Here is a 22,810-nt window from a genome sequence, read left to right as displayed (position 1 = left end):
ACAGAGGCCGTCATGCAAATAGTTGGGAAAATGCAGACCAGTCATTTCATTAAAAGCAGATATAATCATTCTCATTGTACAAACTCCTCGTGAAATTTCAGGTAAAGGAAACATTAAAAAAAAAATATTGAGACCATAATCAATCATGTTTAAGCTTTTTCCACCTCCACTGATGCGCACCTTGTGCAGTTCAACTGAAAAACAAACACATTTTCCTGATAGAATTTAAAAGCTGCATCAACCTGGTTGATGCGCTAATACTTTGTTTTACATATCCTGACTAAGTCCTGAACTTGGACTATGTCTTTCCAAAATTAAAAAAAAAACGACATCTTGAAAGGTTTTTTGTATAGAAGAGATATGGCTTTCTAATAGACACCTGTAGATTTTGTGCCACAACAACTAACTGGAATTTACTGTTCATGTTTCACCCACATTGACAAAGAGTTTAGTGCCAATTTGTTTGAACCCAAACAAACCACCAAAATGTCCGGTGGGCATGATGTTTTGTTTCTTTGCTAAGTTTTTTTTTTTTTTTCAAGAAGCAGGGGTGATTTATTACTGTCTTTATTCATGCTTGAGTCACGGACAAGCCTCCGGTCAATAGGTGGCAGCAGTGTTCGAATTAATCAGCAGGCTGCCTGTTCAAGCCAGTAGTAGTAGCGGCCTACACGGACATACCTGTGTAAACAGAGGTGATGGCGGAGGATACAAGCGTGGATGTTTTGAAACATGACTACCTCTATAGAGCAGAGATGGAGAAGTTTGTGACTGTGAAAAGCAAAACGGCGGTAGAGGTTGGTAAACAACTGATAGACTACAACAGGTCTTAATGTATTTAGGTGCTGAGCCATTCAGTGATTTATAAAACAGAAGTATTTTAAAATCTATTCATTGAGGTACTATTTTCTTGGTTTTAGCGAGAACGCCAGCATCAGCATTCTGATCAGCTGCAGATGTTTGATAACCTTTTTTTAGGCAGGGCTGTGAAGACACTGTTGCAGTAATCAATGCGACTAAAGATACATGCAAAATAATTTCTCTAGCTCTTGTTTAACACTGGAAATGGTCTTCAGGGGATAGAAGGCCAACTTTGTATTTGTCATAATATCACTATCACTACACCCAGATTTTGGGCCTGATTGGTAGTTTATTGTCCGTAATAGTTGAAGCCGTATGCTGACTCTTGATTGCTCCTATTTAGATCCACAGATAATAACTTCAGTTTTGTTTCTGTTCAGCTGAAAAAAGTTATAGTCCACGCATTGATTTGTACTAAGCAGCTCAGTACTTGGATAGATTTGTGGTCACCGGCTGACATTATAATGCAAATCTGTGTATTATTTGCATAGTTATGGTAAATAAGAGGGACCCAAAGACTGAACCTTGGGGTATCCCACAAGTGATTCCTATCCGCTTTGATGAGAAGTCACCTTTTCACACAGTGTAGTCCTTGATCTTTATGCAAGACTTGAATCAGTCAAGTAATGTACCAAAGATTCCAGTCGCTTTAACAATATGTCATGATCAACAGTGTCGAATGTTGCACAAAGGTCCAACAGAACCATCACAGGTCATATTTATGTGGATATCATAAAACAATGCAAACTGTGACAACTTGACAGCTTAGCCTTTTTCATGTTTAACAGATTCACTATCCCTGATGGCAGATGTGCTCACAAGACTGAATACTGAAATTGATTTATGTGGTGTCCTAATATTTTTCTTCTCAAAGATGTGTTTGTTTTCAGAAAAATTATAAAGGATAAATGCCACATTGACCGGGGGGGGGGGCAACGCCAATTTGTATCTCTCAAATTCCTAGACTTTTAACAGACCTTTGTACAATTTTGAGAGACCGTGCACATCTAGTTTGTTGTCAGCTGACAACATTCCAATATGCCTTTTGAGCTCAAGTCTAAATAAACCTCATTATTTGTATTTATCTGACTTTGCTTTTCTGGTCTTTTTTTTCCCCCACAAAAAGAACAATAGAAGTATATCTTCTGGGTGTCTCATGACCCAAGCAGCAGAAAGTTGACGCACAAAATGTTTCATATTTCATTTGCTTCTCTACACGAGGCTCTAGAGGCAAATTTTGCTGATGCATAACTCTTAATGGACATTCTGACTGCTCTTGGTGGACGCTGAGGCAAAGAGCCCAGCCTCCGTTAGAGACTCACAGACACACTATTGTGGTATGTCGCTGGAGGTTTATGGGCTGAGGTAATGACAGAAACTCTGCACAGAAGGCAGTGTTATGGTTCCCTCTGTGCGCAGTAGCAACAAGCGTCGCGATGAACAATTGAGCAGCCACGGAAGGAAGGAAATCAAATGTCGATGGGAGCGGAGGAGAGGGAGACTTTTTGATTAGGCACAATCAGCAGATATATGCATGCTAGGAACTGTGCAAATGTTGATTGCAAAGGTTTAATTTCAGCTTGTTTTTACATATGTATAAAGTGCAGCTGTAGTCACAGGAGAATCAAGTTGCTTGGAGACCGTCTTGCGGCCTTTACCTTTGACATGCTTGCCTATAATTTTCTTTCTAATTTTGAAAGAACAACTCTCAACAACAACTCTCTATTTAACTTTCTGTGGTCCACGTCCATTGTGGTACCATGTCGTCAAACAACACAGTATCTACTCGCTGCCTTTTATATAGGCAGATTGACTGTGTGCAGGCTTGAAGACACCTGCAATTGCTAATTGGAGGACACGCCTTAGTTCAACATATCCGTGAGATCAAATAATTATCAATAGTTTTTGTCCAGATCTGTTCCATAAGTTTTTTTTATTTTTTATTATTCTGTTCAATGTGTGATTTTCGTTGGTTAATTTTCATTAAGGTTTCATTTTAAGTGATTTCAGTGGCTATTGTGGGCTTTTCGGCCATTAACCAAGGGGTATAAAACAATTTTGTCCGTGTTTGTATGACTTTATAATGCAATATTATCAGCCAACCCCTTGAGAGGTCCATGTTGGTCAACCTCGTCAACACAACAATGTAACTCAGTTCCTTTCTTACTTCAGAATATGAACTTTAAACCCTGGGAACATGCCGTGATAACTTAAAATGATTGTCTGGATGCTTTTCTTCTTTTTGGGTTTGATTTGCTGGTCTGCTGCCAAACATCTCTCTTTTTCTCTCTAAAATTTGCATCTTCAGCTTGTTTCTAAAAGATCATCTATAGAGTTGAGTCACTTTTGCTTTTCCATTGAAAATTTAAGGTAGCAAAGGAGAGAAAAGTGGAAATGTAGTCTCAAAAACAACTATAAATCATATGTATAAGGACTCAGATTCAAAGCCTGATAAGACAAACACGGCTTAGCCTTTGATGCACATTGTTTTTCCCTTGTTGGACTATGCTCTGCCTTCCTGACACTCTTCCTCAGACCCCGCTGTGATTGGCTGTGGGACGCTCTTTACAATGTATTTACATGTGCTGCTACAAAGTGGTCACTCCCATTCTTCCTTTCTTGCCCAGGGAGGCAAACTGAAGTGGACAGAATCTAAAATCAGGAGTAGAACTTCAGACTGGATCAGGAGTCACTTAAAGTAGGGTGTGGTGAGTCCTCTTAAGAATCCGACTTGTATGCTGCACCGGATGATTTCTTCCATCTCCGAGTCTGTCATTGGTCAATTCGGCTGTCGGAGAAAACGACGACGTGCCGGCATCTGGAGCCGGTCACGTTAACTCCGTTCCAGATAAGCCCTTATCTTTTGCGTGTTTTTCAGACTTCCCAAAAGTTTTGTCTGTTGTTCTCAGCCACATAGCATGCTCTCTCCTCCCCTCCCTTGCTACACACACTCAGAGTCACAAGAGGTGAGGGGAATGTGCTTTTGGAAGTATAGAAGTTTGCAACAAGTGGATCCTTTACTCCTTAATGAAACTAAGGGACTAGTCTTGTCCAACTTTCTATAAAATTCCTTCGGAGGACTCTTGCTCTGGGAACAGGAGCATCTTTCCTGCCTTTCAGGATACCAGCTCACACAGCTGGTATTCCCGGACAGCATGCCTTTGGGATCTCACTGTGGGAAACACTGAGGGGGAGAGTGCTCAGAGCCCGTGGGACTGGTCTCAGTGGATGCTTGATGGGTTTTAAATTTTCTCTTTTGGCAGTAGGAAACTGTTTCACAGCGGAGTGGATATCAACATACAACACGACCCATGAGGACTCTGAGTAGACGGGGAAATTCTGCAAGAGTAAATCCTGAAGTAAAAGTTTGCGATAAACTCAGCTTGAACTTGGACTCATAAGAACTTGGCTTGGCTTTTATCTGCACTGATTAAAAAAAAAAAACACCAACAAGAGAACGTGTTTTCAGCCCAAGTGGTTTCGCTTTGAGATTGACAGCATGGCCGGGTTCACCAGGAAGGGATCCGGGAGACCCTCGTACTACTACAGATTCCTGGGCAAATCCCGACTGCAGCGTCAGCGAAGCCGGTCCCGCAGCCGCACCAGGCCGTCTGCCAACAGGGGTAATAAAATACAACTGCTGCTTAAAAAGCCACTGAGGGGCAGTTTGAGCCTCGCATTCAGCTGCTGCCTCAGAAATATGACAGAATACAGCTGCTACAAAAACAAGATGCTTTGACCTTTCCTGGCAGTGCGTTTGCTCCTGATTCACATTAGGTTTGTTTGTCAGAGTACGAAAAGAGAATATACCCTGTTGAGACATGGAACTAAATAGAGGCAGTTCTCTTTTTCTTTTCTTTTTCTTTGAAAATGTACATTTTGTACACAGGGCAACTTTGTTTTTTTTTTCTTTTTTCGTTTTGGTGTCATTACTTTTAGAAGTCCACAGCACTACTACTTTGTTGTAGATGCCTGACTGTGAGCTCTGGTGAGAGATAACAGTTTGGTGTCACCGATGCTCTCACGTTGCTGTGCCACTGCTTGACAGCTCTCAGTTTAGCAGAGTTCCACCCTGTTAGGGCGCTTTGCCTGCAAGTATTTTTGGTGTCGGCAGCAAAAAAAAAAAAGAGTCAGTTTTCTGCTCTGTATAAATACTTCTTCTCTTTTAAGTCTGGGTCCTCCGGCAATCTGTTTGTTCAATGCTCTGTTTTTCTGCCTTTCGGTGCTGCAGGCTGCATTTGAACTACTAGATTATAGTGATAAGTCTATCCCCAAGGCTTTTTTTTATAAGAAAAAGAAGTATCTCTGAATCTTCAACCTATTGATTTTTTCCCCCCTCCAGGCTAGCTGCCATAACTTGCCGATCAGGGAATCATGTAGACGGAACTGCATGTTTTTTCTTGTTTTCCTCAACTGTGGATCGATGCGAACTTTCAGAAGACAAACAGTTCAGACTAATTTCCCTTTAAGATCAAACTGAATATTGAGTTTTATGTAATCGAGACCTCCCAACAGACCATTTCTGAGTTGAAAGACAGTTTAGGTTCAAATTTGATTCAAAATGAGATCTTTAGTTAGTATCTAAAACTAGATTTAGTTGCTAAATAGTAATGTTTTCCCAATACATCCAGATCCGAAGAAAGATGCATGTGCAAAACGGAGTTCTAATGGACAAGATGAGACAAAGTGCCAACCAACCAACTTGATTTATTCACAATGAAATGCTTTATGAAACTTGGCTTTATAGAATCTGTCGATAAAAAGTATAAAAATGCTTCTTTTTATGTTTTGACAAATAGAATTGGGTATGTTCTTGCAAGAATGGATACATGAGCAAGTCAGCCCTTTGTCCCATCAGACTTATCTACCACTCTGCGTTCAACCAAAGTTACTCAATACCGTCACTGCAAAAACACAAAATCGTACCAAGTATTTTTTTGTCTAGTTTCTAGTGCAAATGTCTTAGCAAATGTGAACTAAGACAAAACTAACTTGCAAGTATCTTCTTAGCAAGATACAGAGGCTCGTTTTAAGTAAATAATTTCTTAATATTTATAACAAGACATTTATAAGTTAATTTGTCTGTCAATAGAACAAGTAATTTTTCATCAATATTAAGGAATTGTTTACTTATACCAAGCCTCTATATCTTGCTGAAAAGTTACTTCTATGTTAGTTTAGTCTTATTTCTAGTGTAATGACCTATTTACACTAGAAACCAGACCAAAATTACTTGGCAAGATTTTGTGTTTTTTGCAGTGCTCTACAAAGCTAGTACAGTAGACTCTTGCCAATTTCTGGATAAGTATTGGTAGATTTTTTTCTTCAATGGAACATAACTCCAAATTATTTGCTAAAAATCTACCTATTTGGAGATCTTTTTGCACATCCAAAATGTTTGAAAGAAAATTTTGCTTGGAAAGATAAAATACCCTGGCGCAATACTACTTTACAAGTTACTGATTACTTTTCTTTTCTCGAGTGCTCCTTCCACCCACCAGGCTATGCCGCCCTGGATGGTGGGTCATATCGAATAAAGACCTAGTGAAAGTCCAGCTACGTTTTAATGAATCTCTGTTCAGTCCAGAATTACACAAGTCAGTTTCACTAGTCTCAGTTCTTTATTTCGTAACTTTTTAAAATTCTTCCAACAATCTTTACTACTCTGTCATACATAATTTCTCACTCTTTCAAAGTGTTGTATTTTAACAGTACCCAAAATGTTTCCTCACAAACAATTTAAAAGTTCTTTTGTGTGACCAAATCTTGTTAGCTGAATGTCAGAGAGCCACAATTATGTGATGCTTGAAAACATAAAACAGCAGCTTAAGAACAGACTCTTTTATTACTGAAAAGCAGCACTCAAAATATCACGCTTTAAGCACACACCTTCATGTCCAGGCTTATGAATCCATAACCTTATTTTGACCAGATGAAGCTACTTATAAAAATAAAACGCTGCGCTGTTTTAACACCGTCCTGAAAAATAGACTTATTTAACAAGAATCAATATAAACTTCCAGCATGCGGATCAAATCGATGCTTTGCATTAAGGCTCCGTCACTTTCTTCAAAGTGAAACTGTGGCTGCGCTTCTGTAGCCAGAACCGGACAAAGTCAGGCCCCAGTCATGAGGAGGAGAGCAGAACGTGGTGGTGCCTCTGCTGAGCGTCTTCACTCTGATCAAAGTGGTGCTTTGAAGTCTCCCCACTCTATCATTCACTGGTCTAAAGAGCACACGCACGTGCACACGCGTGTTTGAGCTCGGATACAAAGACGCTCTTGCCTTGATCTGTGTGTGTAAGCACAGGCTCCCTCCATGAAAACTTTTAACACAGTGATCACACGTTAGCAGTAGCACACAGCGGAGCAGCCTGTATCCAGATGGAGAGGTTTCTTAAAAAGAAAATGTAAAAAAAATCCTTTTGGTTTCTGTGGTACTGGAAAATTTTTGTAGTAATAAAATTTTACTGTTTCCCTAGACTTCCTTGTAATTTAAAGTAATTCTAGACAGTACTGTAAAAGGTTTATATAAAAAGTCTGCTATTTCTTTGAGCTTCTCATTAGTGACATCATCTGAGTTGTCAGCCCAACATGTGCTGGTCACTGTTTTTTGTTTTTTTTTAAACAAAAATGGCAGCACTTATGCCTCTTGAAATTTTCCCTATTTTGCCAAGAAGCTAAATTTTTAGGTTTTCTTTAGGGCTGGATACAAATGCACTCATTTGAGATTTTTATTTGTAACAAATAAAAAAAAAACTGCTACACTGTGTTGGTATGTCGCATATAAATCTCAGCAAAATGCATTGAAGTTTGTTGTAATATGACACAATTTGGCAAAGATTAACATCTATATTTACTTTTACAAGTTGTACATATAGGTATATTTGTTTGAATTTACTTTAGAGGTAACTGAGAAACATGCAAAAAATTAAATACTGCAAACTTAATGCGACTTAAACTCATATTGATTTGTCATGCAATGTGGCAGTTACTTCTAATAAAATTAAGAACATGCATGTATAAAAGTTGACAAAAAAATATAGGTGAACATAACCCAATCGAGTGCTACTTCCATCTCATTTAGTTGAAATGCTATTGGCATGTTTTTGAAAGTACATATGCCAGTTAAGACCTTCTCGGAAAGCCCAATAATGATTGGATATTTTTACAGATATATCTGAGAATGTGAATTCATTTAAATAAATGAAATTGATATACTATATACAAGGTTTCCCCCAGAAAACGTGCTAAGCCTGATGGTTGGGGAGCTCGGCAGTCATTCATTTTTGAGTTAAAGAATGTTTAAAGTTTACAGGAAATTTGTAATTATAACTTAATAATTATGTGTTATTGGATGATTGGAAGATTAATATCTGAACACCAACCATAAAGTCTAAGAAAATCCAAATATAAAATAAGTAAACAAATAAATAAATAAGCAATAATAAGCCTGCTGCTTGCACAAGTAAAGCCTGGTGGCCCGCCAGGCATATAACACACTGGGGGAAACCCTGATATACGTAGATTCACTACACATAGGGTGAAATATGCAAGACTTTATTTCTTGTATTTTTGGTGATTATGGCCTACAGATAACAGCAATGCAGAAAAATTAGATCAATAAAATAGACTAGATTAATAAAAAAAGGATGTTTTAAACCAAAATGTCAGGTTTCTAAGAGGTATCTTCAATTCTATGAACTCAGTACTTGGTTGGTGCTCCTTCTGCATGAATAACTGCATCACTTATGTCTTATGTGTAACTATGTGTGGACTTTTGAATTCTCTCAACGTCAGTCTAATCTAGTTTCCTCCATGGCTGCAGTACATCATAAACAAAAGCTATTGCAGCATGACGTTCCGTCCAACTTCAATGTGTTATCTAACCGGTTGAAATAAGTGTGTGGGTAAGAAATTAGAGTTTTTTTCCCTCTGTAAAGACATTTTCAGTTCGCCTGAAGCAAGTTGTATAATGCTGAGACCAACATTCATCACAGCAGGACAATATAGAAATGCGCTATAGGCCCGGTGCTGTGTTTCTATCTTGAGAAAGCTGCTGCAGTCTCTTATGAAAGCCTGGCTGCCTGTTTCGCAGATCAGATTGCATGAGCTCATCTGTTTTCGTTTTCATACCCTGTGCACGCTCAATGGAGGATCTTGTGTGCTTTTGGCTCACCCCTGAACACCGCTCGGGATCTGTTTCCTCCACTTTGCCGTGGATGGTGACATTGACATGCAAAAACCCTACTTATCTCAAAAAACGAGAATAGCAGGCGCACAGGAGGGAAATGTTCAGTGTGATCCCGTATCTTGCACTCGGGTCTAACACTGTTGTTTGGATCAGAACTTTAGGTCTAAACCTTGACTGGAACAATGTCATGACAGCATAATGTGGATATGTATTAACTGTTAGGTGAGGAACCTTTAGTATAAATGGTAATGAATTATGACTAAGTACATCAAGCATAAGGTATAATAGAAATTATCTCTTTAGATGACCTTGATTTGTTTTTCCTTCTTAAGTTGGTCTGGTATTGACAGGACGTTCACATCCTGTAGGTTCCACTAACTAAACCTGTCAGTCTCTAGAAAAAACCACGTTTCTCTCTCCCCACTCCCCAACGATCTCAGCTAACCTTTTTTTAGGTATGCAATAGAATATCGGCTATGGTACATTTAATACTGACTGTGCTTGATTACAAATTCGCCATGTTAAAAACAGATAATTTGATTTAGTAATTGATGCATAATGCATAATTATATCCTCAATGGGTCGTTACCAAGAAACACTTGTGATCGGTGCTACTGCACCATGCTTTTGTTCTGTCAGGTGGAGTGTTTAGACTTTCAGTCAAGTGCGTCTGGGGTTGTGCGAGTGTGTTTATGTTTGGGCTGATGGGAAATACGGACAGAATTAATGCTGATATGGAGAACATGGTGAAAACATCACCGGTAATTACTGTGACTCATTCACATTCGCACTCAAACACATAAAGGAAGGAAACAAACAGTCTTGGTTGGACTCCCAAAGTCTTAATCTGCTGTAAAGATTAATAAGATGGAGACAAAGGAAGTGATTCATTGGAAGTGGCGCTGTATTCGAATCCTCAAGATCTTCACTGATGGAATCATTTTATTTTTTCTTGTTTGCTCGGAAACAGATAAGTGCCTTTATCTGTTTTCGTGCTTTGTTTTAGAGCAGCCACTCTAAGATTAAGGACGGGTTGGGAAAACAAAGGCCTTGATTGCCAACAGAGGCAGTTTGACTGTTGGTTTGACTTTGAACCAATAAAAGCACTGGGGAAAGGTGTTTACTGTCTACTTTCCAGCTGTGCATAAGTACACAAAAACCAAGAGAAGAATTGCTAATACGAAGGGCAAGGAAAGGTTAGTTCAGCTGTGAAGTGGCTGAAGTGAAACCACCAGAATTTTGTCATCATCTCAGTGTTTTACCAGGGATTACTCTATGATCGCACTCTCATTTCTGAATTCTGTGCTCTTGCATTCGCTCTTTCCCCTCAGCATGAGTCATCAAGAAGGGCCAGATGACACAGTCTGTCTGAGCACCCAAAAGAGTCCAATAACAGGACAGGTGCAGGATAATCCCACTAATCCATAGAAATCCGTGCGGATTACATTCCAGAACCGAAGAACAATTTCAGAGAAATGGCTGCGGGACTATAGGAATACTGTGATAACTCGTCATTATTGAATTGCCTTTCAACATATTGCAGTTGCAAAACAGTAGGTGACTGAGAAATCCTGCATTATGTTAAAACAAGGATGCCGCCGTGGTACTTTTTACCAGCCTAAAATATTTTTGACACCTAATTACATCCTTCGTGTTGTTTACATTGGCTGACCACTCAAGCCGGTAAAGTCTCTCAGCTCTGGGAACGAAGGATAGAAAGCACCATCCACAGTGTAGTGCTGTCCAAGCACTTCTGAATCCCCCCAGTTTTCTTAGACGTGCGTCTGAATAAATTAAAAAGGTTAAGCTCATGTAGTTTTGTAACAGAGTGACATTATTTTATGTGTTTGATTTGTTCACTAAAGAGAAGTTTACAACCAAAGAGGAACCAAAATATTTTCTTGGAAAATTTGAATATTACCTAAGGCTGATTATAATCAGGATGTTTGATTCAGAAATATTAGCTTATTAAAATGTGCGCCTGTGTGCTGTGCAGTGTCTGCTTGGTGGAGGCTTGTTTTGAATTACTGCGTCAATGCAGAGTGCCATGGAGGCAATCGGCCTGCGTGTGCTTGCCGAGGTGAGGAAGCAGATGATGTTGTTTTGATGTTAGCTTTCCGCTTATCTGCATAGCTGGCTCTATGGTCCATTAACATCCGCTTGACAATAGTTCGTAGCTTCTCCATTTGGCTAAGGTCAGGTTGGTTTTCTGGTTCAATGAAGCACAGTGATGCCATGATCATTTGTAAGTTTGAGGGCAGGTGCAAAGTCCTACCCTCACAGGCGAACCTGCTTTTCCATAAAGTATGTCAGCACAGGGAAGCATGACATGCTCTAAAATTTCCCCATCGCCCCAGAGTGCTGATTTGAGAAAACACATTCGACCAGAACCGATGGCTGAGATGGCTGCCACAAAACTTTGCATTGAAGTTAAGAAGTAGCTTAACACAAGGCATGCAACAGATGTCGTCCGTGATGTGATTCCTGTTGATTGTGCAGATTTGTTTTTGTCAGCACTCTTTCTTCTACTAAACTTTCCATTAGCATGCATACATCAGGAAGTTGTAACCGTGTTAATGAATTACCAGTAGTGTCTTTTTGGAAAAAGACAAAATAAAATCAAAAAAACCCTCTCCTTTTCAGTTTTATTGGTCAGATGTTTTGAAACCACCCAATATAATTCAATTCTGTGTCAATTGGTTTATTTTCTTACTGAAGATTACAGATTTGAAACACTTAAGTATAACTTTGTACTTTCACTAGACATTAATGTTTATTGCATACTGCAACCACTGTTCATATAAAAATGGTTTTATACTCGGCTATGGTATATCAAAGCAGAAAATAAACTAATTATAATTTTAAATTTAATTGCTACCAGTTGTCAAATTTAATAGTTTATTTACAATAACTGATATTTAGGTGTAAAACTCACAATATCAATTCATCACATTAGATTCTTTGGTTAAGAACTTAAACAGGATAAGAGGTTCAGTTCTGCTGCTTTTTGTCCTGTTCTGTTCAGTTAAACATCCATGCAGTCGTGAGTTCAGAACGCCGCAAATTTGACTAAACGTATACAGTACAGAACAAAGGTTTGGACACACCTTTTAATTCAATGAATTTCCTTTATTTTCATGGCTATTGACATTGTAGATTCACACTGAAGGCATCAAAACTATGAATAACACATGTGGAAATTTGCACTAAACAAAATAGTGCAAAACAACTGAAAATACCCCTTATATTCTAGTTTCTTCAAAGTAGCAACCTTTTGCTGTGATTACTGCTTTGCACACACTCTGCATTTTCTTGATGAGCTTCAAGAGGTCGTCACCTGAAATGGTTTTCACTTCATAGGTCAACCTGCCCTGTCAGGTTAATAAGTGGGATTTCTTGCCTTATAAATAGTCATGAAAATAAAGAAAACCCATTGAATTAGAAGGTGTGTCCAAACTTTTGGTCTGTACTGTATGTTCATAAACTGCATGACGATAAGCTTTAATTTTCTATCATTGCGATTTTAACCAGTTCCATGTAATACATGTAAAGCCTGAAAGAATAATCAAAACATCTGTAAGGAAAATGAAAGCAGCCTGACTCATGTTGTAGTTTTAATGTTGGAATAAAAACTTGCCTTTCTTTGTTCCAGAAAGGCAAGGCGTTGGTGGAAGCCGGTTCGGTTTGTTGTTGCGCAACACCCCCCCCCTCCTTTCTGTCTCTACTCTCTCACTCTCGTACTTCCTCTTCTGAGAGGGGAGATGTGCTACCAGCTCTCCGTCTAACGGGTCCGTTGAGTTTCCTAAATCTGCTGGGATTTACCCTGTCCAGAACTGAAGTAAACTCTGTTTAAGCTGGTTTCGAGAAACGATTCGCCTGGTTATCTGACGGCCTACATCCAGGTGTCCCACCCTTCTTCCCCCTGTGAATTAGCCAGACTGAGCAGCCTACAGCCAACTAGTTTCACAGAGCACACCTGTTAACGGTCGCTCGTTCTCTATTTTACAACTTGCATTTGTTATTGAACCAGGTAGGTTTTAGTAACTCGGGCGAGTCCCAAGGATGTTGTTTTAAATATGGGCTACCAGCAACCTAAAAACATTTTCCACTTTTTCCTCTCCAGAATCAAACATCACAGCTATTTTACAACCATCAAAGAACTTTAAGGTGACTCATTAACTGAATGTCCACAACATCTTTTAGATTTTCTTTATGCTAAATATTTTATTAGTAAGGCATTTTTGCAAGGGTCAGTACAGCTTAATTCAGTAGCAGAAATAATCAAATAAGTAAAATCAATCATCTAGTCTATCTTTCCCTACTGCTGATACTGAGTACTAAAAAAGGAACCTTAGAGAGAGACGGACGGAGTTTGGCGTTTCGAACCCCAGACCTGGCACGATGATGAAGAAGGTGTTGCAACAGGAGGAAGATGTTGATCGATGAAGGCCAGGATCTCCGCAGGTCCGATGAGCTTCTTCTCCGCATGGATGCTGAGGTCACACAGGACTTGGTGCTGGCAGGAAAAAAGGCACCAGTTCTTCTTCCTTGTCTTTGTCTTCATCTTTGTCTTTGGGGTCTGAACCCAGCCGATGAGAGAAGTGCGATTCGAAGCCACAGATTGTGGGCCTGACGGGTTGGTCTCCATGTGCAGGACAGTCTCCGGCTCCGTGGCCCCGGCTCTTCTTCAGCTGCAGAGTTCTTTGTCCATCTCGATCTTGGCTCGAAGCTGCCCGGAGGATCCAACGAACGGTTCCTCTTTTGCACCCACCTTATATAGGGTTTATCCACCCCCCTGGTGCGCCTGCTGTCTGCTTAGACAGATGATCTCATATCCATCACTGTCTTAAGAGACATCATGTCATGATGTCTGTGCCAATGTCTCAGGGCTGCTCAACCTCCTGTTTCCATATAAGGTGCTGATCATCTCTGCTCTCCTGTTAGTTCCCCTGTTTCCCTTCCTGTCACCTTTCACCTACCATCTACCTCCAACATATCAGTGATGTTTAATTGCAGTTTTACAACCTTTTACACCATTTCAAGTTCAATGTCAAAATCACATTTATATCACATTTATTTTCTTTAGCTTCTCTGATTTAGCATTCATTTATAATTTTATAACCATAACTTATTAATTATTCTTATTATAATCTTAATGTGAGTTATTACAGATGTTTTCTGAAAAGAAACCAAGAATAATCTATTATTCTAATTATTTGATACCAAAGTTACATTTGCTTGTTTTTCTTATAAGTGTTCTCACAAATATAAGTGTAAGTATTATTACAAGTAAATCAATATTAATATAAGTATTTTACTTTGAATCTTATCAAATTACTCAAAATGTTTAGATTTAATTTTTTAAAACTTTCATGCTTTAAAATAGTCTCAGCTATTTTTATAAATCTGCAGGCTGGAAACTTCCTCTTTTTCCAGGAAACCTGCTTTTCCTGTTTAATGACTCTCTCTGACTGACTATGATTTCTTATGATTAGATAGAAAAAAGTAGAATTAAAGCAAAGTTTGCATGAGACAAAAACAACACACACAACTAGATTTATTTTATTGACACTTAAGTCTAATGTTGGGCCTTGATGTCACTTGAGTGATTCATTTTAAAGATAACTTTATTTATTATTACTGTTAAACTAAAATCTCCAGCATGGGGAAGTGGGATGAGCTCGGATTTTCTTGACAGGTTCTTCTTCATGTTTTCCGAGGGTTTTTATTTTCTGTGAAAGCTCCAAGTTTTGTTGCTAATTTTTATAGTGGACTGAAAGCAGTGCTGTTGGGAGGATTTCTGCTGCAGCTTTTGGATATTTGAGATGGTGCCGATTCCGAACCAGTATAATATGAGCTGTACGCATGTAGATGAAGTTAATCAAGTGAAATTGCATGTCAATTCAAGACGAAAAGGATAAGGGAAACAAGAGGAAAGGATCATAGAGTTACTTTGTTTTCTTCCTTCAAGCCCAATGGAGAAGGAGGGTCAATGAGGAAAACATTGAGAATATCAAGAACACAGTATGTATTAATTCACCACTCTTAGGTATTTTTCTGGCCAATACCTTGTCCAAATATCAGCAAGTCCAAATAATGTTTTTTTCCTAGGACTATGATACATTAAAGTAACAAAAATAGGCTTAATGTATTTTGATAGAGATAGTAGTTGTAATTCCAACAGAAAATGCAGGAATTGCATGCTTACTCATTTGTGAACAAAAGCATAGCTTTCTTTTAGCTTTTATTTGATTGACTTTAACTCAGCAAAGCCTATCAAAGCACAAGCTGTGGGCGGATGTGTTTATAAGCCAGATATGGTGAGATTTTTACTTTTAAAAACATCCTTTTGCTTAAAAAAAGCCCATCAGACGTTGTTAATGGAAATGTCATCCACTGACACCGAGTGTGTTTGTGGTGTTTTCTTCACATTTTCACAAGCTGGTGATGAAGTCAGATGGATCTCTGTGCAGCGGCAGCAGAAGGAATGCAGCTTGCATTGTCGCCCTCTATATAAACAGTAACTTCCTTCTTCTGTGCCCCACTTCTTCTCCCTCTGACTTCCCATAACAAACTGCAGACAAAGACAAGCCTGCGCCAAACCAAACACAACACAGGGTCCTTCTCGCTAGATGCCACTGGGACAGAATGCGGTTACAAGTGCTATTAACTAGCTATTAACTTCCCATTTCTGCTCTTTCTGCTTTCGAATCGGTGGCTGTTCAGCGTAAATCTCCTTTACTGGGGTATTTTTTGAATTTTTATTTTATTTTGAGCCTGTGTGCTCTGTGTTTGCAGAAAGTTAAGTGAATGTTGACAATGTATGCACTGCTGGTTTTTGTTGGCTCTTTGACTCTTTTGCGCCCTCGTGTTCGTAGAGCTGCTCCAAGGAGACGGAGGAGCACGTCTTTATCACCCCATCACCTCCACGCTGAGTAAATACCACATCCCAAAGGTCAAACGTCCAGCGCTGGCCTTGTAGCTTGGTGCTAACACAATTTAGTCTCCACTCGTATGGAAAGACGAACATCCTCTCACATTTGTTTGTTTTTCTTTTACAAATTTGAGTTTAAAACTGGCCTACAGTGCCTTGTAAAAGTATTCATATATCATACATTTGAAACTTTTTTACATTTTCTTATGTTAGTCACACATTTTTATGTACTTTATGTGGATTTTATATGAAAGACATACACAGTGTAGTTCACCGAATGTCAGTGATAATATAATAATCGAAATTTTTGGCTTTAAGCAGAAATAGTAAAAATGTTGCATCATTTGTCCCCAGCCTGCTGAGCCAATCCTTGTTGCGTCACCTTGTGCTTGTGTCTATTTTTGTGTCATGGTCTAAACCACTGCATTGTTGAGTTGTTGTCCTGCTGGAAGGTGAACTTCCACCCCACTGTCACCGATTGCAAGTTCAGACAAGTTTTCCCCCAGTATTACAGCATATTTATTGCCATCCATCTCCCCATAAGCTTCCCTACTCCTACTGCACCACACAGTATGATGTTTCCACGTCTATGTGTCATGATAACGTCCAGGGTGACGTATAGACCTAGTTTCTGGCCAAAACATATAATTCTGATCTTGTTTGACCAAATTAACTTCATTCACAAATGATGCTGTTTCCACTACATGGCTTGTAAAGAAACTTCAGCCGGCTTTTTTTTATTTTTAACAACGGTTTTCCCCTTCCTCTTTTATAAAGGCTACATTTAGATGTGTTTATGACTAATAAAGGTCACGTCAACAAATTCTTCCATCCTCCAGACTTACTGTTGGTGTCAAAGTAGCTTTTTTTTGGGATTCATGCTCTCCTCTCAGATTAAGTGGGCAGCAAATCTTGTCCGATTCTCACCTGTGCCAAACTTAGATGGTGATTATATTTTGGACTGTGCCACTTTTAACATGTGTTATAGGTAAATCTTAATTCACTCTTCTTCAATTTTGCAATTGTGCATTCATTTGTGTTGCTCTATCACAGGAAATATTAATGAAACAGATTTAAGATCTGTGGTTGTAACATGCCAAAAAGAGAGAAAAAGCTTCAGTGTTTTTGCAAGTCACCGCATGCGAAACAGCCCGATCGACTTTCAGAGGATTGCGCGACTGAAATTGGTTCGCAGCAGATATTCCTCAGACAGCCTGGATTTTGTCCCTGCCACCAGCTGGTTGTTACGTCGCTGAAGATAGGTGGAACAGAACAAAAACAAAAAACAAAAAAAGACAAGTGGAGCTTTAGTGTGCAAAGAACTCAGATAAGAGTCAGGACAGATACTCACACAGGTAGAGAGAACGGGGTAAACACAACCTGACAGCCTATGATTTTTTTTTATATATATATTTTTCTGCACATTTCAGTGTTTCAAAGAAACTCTTTGTAAGTTTGCGTGGGCGTGTGTGTGTGGGTGTGTGGGCGTGCGGGTGTGTGTGTGCGTGTGTTTGAAATCTCCTCTGGTTTTACCCTTCTGTCATAACAAAAGAACAGTCAGCATGCTCTGTGGATGTCGTCTCTCTCTGTCCTGAGGGGACAGACATCTTGAAATGCAGAGTCAGACAGCTGCTGATAACACAATTCTGTGCTCAAACGTTCAGTTTCATTTTTTTTTTCTGCCATAGTAACAGATGTTGTATTTAATCTACAACCACAGCTTAGCATTTCTCATCTGATGTATTGGTCAATTAGGCTCAGAAGGACTTTATAGCACTTTTAGCTTTTGTTTAATCTCACCACATGACAGTAAAGGGTTAAATACTCTTTAAAAAATTTCCACTGGCAACCACAAAACGGCTGACAGCTGATGAACACGGTGAATTAATTAGCAGTTGAAGTGCTTGACACTTCCTGTTGGAGTTAATGTGGGACTGCTGGGGGGAAAAAAAACAAAAAAAAACAAACAGTGAACGCTCCAGAACCCCTCAAATTGAAGTATATCCATAAAATCATCCTCCCTGTGTTCAAAGGTCGTTTTCTAACAGATTAATCCTGAATAATCCATGCTCATGGTTCGCAACTTAAAAGTTCTGAGCTAAACAGAATAACTCTGAAATTATGTAGTTTACTTTCATTTCTCATTTACAATACAAGAGAACATACCGTAGAAATAAATCAAATGTGCCGAGCTGTCTGGTACTTTCTCTAAAAAATAGAGCTATTTGCTGGAGTTTTTTCCATATCTGCAGTCAGAGCAATGGTTAAAAATGTAAACAGCAACAAAAATATGTTTATTTTGCCACTACACAGTATAAGGATTATAAGAGGGGTATATAAAGACCTCCGAAGATACCGTAGTCAACCTTCTGTATTCGCAGAGGTTAGGAACCACAACATATACCTCAAACCTGCAAATACTTGAGAACTCCATTAAAAATGCTTATTTTACTAGACAAAGCACTAAATATACCTTACAATGCATTAATACGCACACTGTAAGCTGTCGTAGACATTACAGAAGCTAAAATTGCATCTTTGCCTTTGGGGGTACAGCCAATCAACACCAAGGGAAATAATTGGCCCGTCTGGATTGGCTGCTTGGCAACCGCCAGCCAATATGGTGTCAAGCATCAGAATGCTTAGGTGTTTTTAGCTTCCCATGATGCCTTTCCTTTTGAATGTTTTAGATATATTTCATGAAAACAAAATAGAATGGTTTTCCCCACAGAATTTGGAGTCACACGCTACAGAAAATCTTCAAATAAGGGAGTGTGCTAATAATATTGAACCGGAAGTAAAAAAGTATGTTTATGTTTGCCAGGGGTGTCAGTAAATATGGAGGGTACAAAAACTTTAAGGTAGGGGGAAAGGAGAACATTAAGTATCAGTGATCCCCACTAAGATAGGAGCTTCTAACAGCTCTACTGTGTCGTGTTCCCTTAAATCCTTTTTTACCAGCAGAAAAATCATGATGGTATGATTTTTTCTACAGCACATGACCAAAGTTCCTCCACAAGTTCTGCCACTTTGCAGCAGTCGTTCACATTCAAGTGGGACTTGTTTAATATCATGACAAACAGCATTTCCTCGTCAAAATATATCGACCAATTATGACAGCTCTGCAGATTTACTATAGGATGACCTGCATCGAATCAGTTTGGTGCTGTATGGCAATGTGGAGAAAAATAAAGAAACACTGACCACTTAAAACATTAAGACATGAAATGAGATTTAAAAAAAAGAGAAACAAAATAAGATTGGATATATTCAAAGTTTTAAATAAGTTATTAAGTAAGAGAAAACGCCATATTATGTTTTGAGAAACGACACACCTGAATCAGTTTTTGGTTATAGCAGGATGGTTCTCTCCGCCGTTTTATTTAAAAAAAGGTGGTTTGCTGTGGTGAAGTCATGGAAACGACGCATCACAACTCTCACCGTGAATCATCATCTCACCATTACCCCTTTTGTTTTATGTTGTCAAGTTCAGGCTTGTTTGACATTCTGCCCTTCTATTGTTCCACAAATGGCTCTCTGACAGGATGTCGGTGTGTGACACGGGCTGAGTCAGCAGGAATAAAGATGTGGTGTCAGGGTGTCTTACCTGGACTGTTTTTGGTATAAATCCAATTCACTTTTTCTTGTGATCCGGTTGGGTTGGTTGGCTGTACAGTCACTCCAGGTAAACAACATGAAGGCCTTCTCAAGAGTTTAGGTGTATGCGACTGTGGCGATAATTGCACTTTCTCCGTTGGGGTTCATGACCATTGCAAAGTTATTTTGAAATCCCACTTTTATGTAATAGTTGGTGTACCAGCAAAATACCAAATTGCCATTTAGCTGCACTCTGATTCTACGATTATACATGTATTTGTGTTTGTAGATGTCTTACATCCTGAACTCTTGCCAAAGGCCAAGGAATTTTAATAAAGATACAAATTGTTAACCTCTACTGAAGCTATGGTGTAGTTTTCCGCATCCTAGCATCAAAACAAATCCCAAAAGAGTTATTAACCAGCAAAAGAAAATGTGATACGTTTCCAATTCTGGCTCAACTCATCTTCTTTTTTCCTTCGAGATGCATGAAAAGAAAAATCCAAGAAATTAACCAAGCATGTACTGCAGAGAGTAGCTAGTTAATGTTATTTTCTACATGAAAGTGTTAAGATTGAACACCAACAACATCTTGGTTACAGCCATCTCTCAATTTCATCCTTTGTCTCAAAGCCTTTTAGCATAGCCAGTAGCTTAAGTGAAAAAGGATGAAAAAAACATAATTCAGAGACACAACAGCATGTTTTCTCAGCACATTTATGAGCAAAGCACATAACTTTGGCAGAATCAAAAGGGAAGTCATTATGCAAAATTGTAACGTTCTTACCCTTTAATTTGGGATATTGGAGGTGTGTGTTACATTAGTTTTAATACATTGCCACGTATGGGACCGAAGGTTTCTCACGCGTTTCTGAATAAGGAGGATATATTCTTTTATCTTTTTAGCAGTCCGAACGAGTGCAAGTCCTGCTCAGACATAAGAGGAAGAGTTTGATGGTTTTAGTCTCTTGGCGGAGAACATCCTCAGGATATATACTCTCTGATCTGTAGTATATTACTGAATTTAAATTGAAAATTACAACTTTGCATATAAAAAAAAGAAGAAGAAAAAACCACTTTACCTTCACTCCAGAGTGAATCACCAGCCTAAACACTCTTTGAGGCTTTTAGAGAAATGAGAAATGTTCCTACTCACCTCTCTTTAAACAGAATATCTAAACAAGTCATCACATTAAATATGAAGCTGGAAACAGCAGGCGGTGAGCTCAGATTAGCATAAAGATTGTAGCCCCTCCAGCATTCAGGCTGCTTAGCTATTTTAGCCACCTGCTGCTACCATCTTCACACCTAATGAAGAAATATATAACCCAGCAGGGAGGTGAATATTTTCTTCAGAGAAAGAGTGTCAAATGTTGTTCTTTAAAAGTGAGTCCGCACAGGCTTAACTCCCAGGCTTCTCTGCCACCGTCTTTTTAAATTTTTTTACTAAACGTGATACATGCCCTCTTAAGTTCCATCGACCAAAAGCGCACCAGCCTGTGGGAGGCTGAAAGGTTTTGCAGTAGCCATTTATGAAAGGCAGAGTTTCTAAAGTGCAGTATTAAAGAGTAAAAGCAACACTTTCCGCACACAAAAAATGCCTTTATCCATGTTTAAAAATCTATGCGGTAGAAAAATCAGACGTCACAACAGCAATGCTGATATGCCAGTAATAAGCAATAGGGGGCAATAAAGCTGACATCATTAATAGATTAAAATGAATGTAATATTTGGTTTCTGAAGAAACGAATCAGGAGGAAATCCCAGACATCTCCCATTGTTTGGAATCCCAAAGTATACACTAAAATTAACCTTTTTTCCTTTTCAAAAACACATAGAGATGAGAGGTAGCTGGACTAGTTTTGTTTGCAGTACGCCTGTGTTTGTGTGGACAGGGGCAAAGGTTAGAGGTTATCCTTAAAGCAGGAGGAAACATTCATTTAACTAAAGGAGAATAGCAGTTGTAAGATCAGGGAAACGATGGGAAGGATTGACTGGAAACATCCAGTAAACGATCTCAAGGCTATCACACTTGGAATTTCCACAACAACAACAGCTGCCTGTGGACAGTCTGACCCTTTTAAACTGCAGATATACTCTAAACACACACACACACACACACACACACACACACACACCATCTGAGATCTGAAGGCCGCACACAACTGCTACACACACACACCCCCACACTCCTCCATAAACAGGAAATGTTCCCTGAGATCAAACCCCTCATGTTCGACAAAACAAACTCCTTGATGGTTTTCCCCAGGAGTCACATTAGACGTTGCGTTTTAATTTAGGTTTTATTGAGAACGAGTCTGCTCTCTCCCTCCGTCTGTCTCTCCGTCTGTCTGTCTGGGTGGCTGTCTGAGCCGACATCGGGAGTGCCTCACACAGCAGCGGCAATTTTCCGTACATCTGCGGAAATTTACTGCAGTCAGATGTCTGGAGCATGTGGAAACCTGTATCGCAATTGCACTCAGCAGTCCTTTTTTTTTTCTTTCTTTCTTTTACAGCTCCATGATGTTGCTCATGTGTTTGGTTTGTCTTTGAGCGCCAACAGCGGCCAGCTGTGCACAAGCAGGGAGTTTTCTGTCGCCAAATGAAGCCGCCAGAGGGGCGAATTTGCTGAAGGCTGAGTGTGAGAATTTGCATTGCAGACTTTACTCCATCAGGGCTGATAATTACCTTAATCAGCCTTATTTGCTCATGAATGAGTTTTTGATTTGAAAGGATTAAAAAGTCTTGTTGTCATGGCAGCGGAAATTTCAGTCCCACCGTAGTTGTTGGTTGCGAGGAGGGAAAGCGACAGGAATGCAATCACTGCGTGAGTTGTGCACCGTGACTGAAGATAAAGATGGATTTTATTTTGATCGGGTTCACACTCCTCAGCGCCTTACTTTGATTTCAAAGGAGACTTCTAAAAGTGTAACACCCAAATCCATTGTAATAAACTTGGCTAATTATTATCAACTCCTGAGTTTTTGTCATTCTACATTAAGTCATTGATGTCCTCTTTCCGACCTCTTACATCGTAAATTCAAATCCTCCGTACAGACGCAGAACAAATTAAAATTATTCAGACGCCTCAACATGCTAAGTTAAAATAAATAAATGAAAAAAAACAAATACCACACAGAGCCATCTCTCATTTTATCTGTATTTGGGTTGAGAGAAATGCATGGATTTGTGCTTTGCTTGCTTATACAACCAACAAGCCTGTGA

General features: G+C 39.2%; 1 protein-coding gene across 8 annotated transcripts in view; it reads left to right on the top strand.

The window, feature by feature from the left end:
* The window catches only part of LOC114149067 (disabled homolog 2-interacting protein), a 184,085-nt gene that overhangs the window by 52,600 nt on the left and 108,675 nt on the right, over positions 1-22,810 (top strand). For 2 of the 8 annotated variants that reach the window (XM_028024633.1, XM_028024626.1), the window contains exon 1: positions 3,805-4,484. The exons of the other annotated variants lie outside the window; for them this stretch is intronic. In XM_028024633.1, coding sequence (XP_027880434.1) covers positions 4,361-4,484 — 124 coding nt within the window. In that variant the 5' untranslated portion in view covers positions 3,805-4,360. Of the gene's footprint in view, positions 1-3,804; positions 4,485-22,810 lie in introns of those variants that run through there. 8 annotated transcript variants of the gene reach the window in all.

Source organism: Xiphophorus couchianus, chromosome 8 (assembly GCF_001444195.1).
Source record: "Xiphophorus couchianus chromosome 8, X_couchianus-1.0, whole genome shotgun sequence".
NCBI lineage: Eukaryota > Metazoa > Chordata > Actinopteri > Cyprinodontiformes > Poeciliidae > Xiphophorus > Xiphophorus couchianus.
The sequence above is the reverse complement of the archived record's forward strand: the minus strand, read 5'-3'. Positions and strand labels throughout refer to the sequence as shown.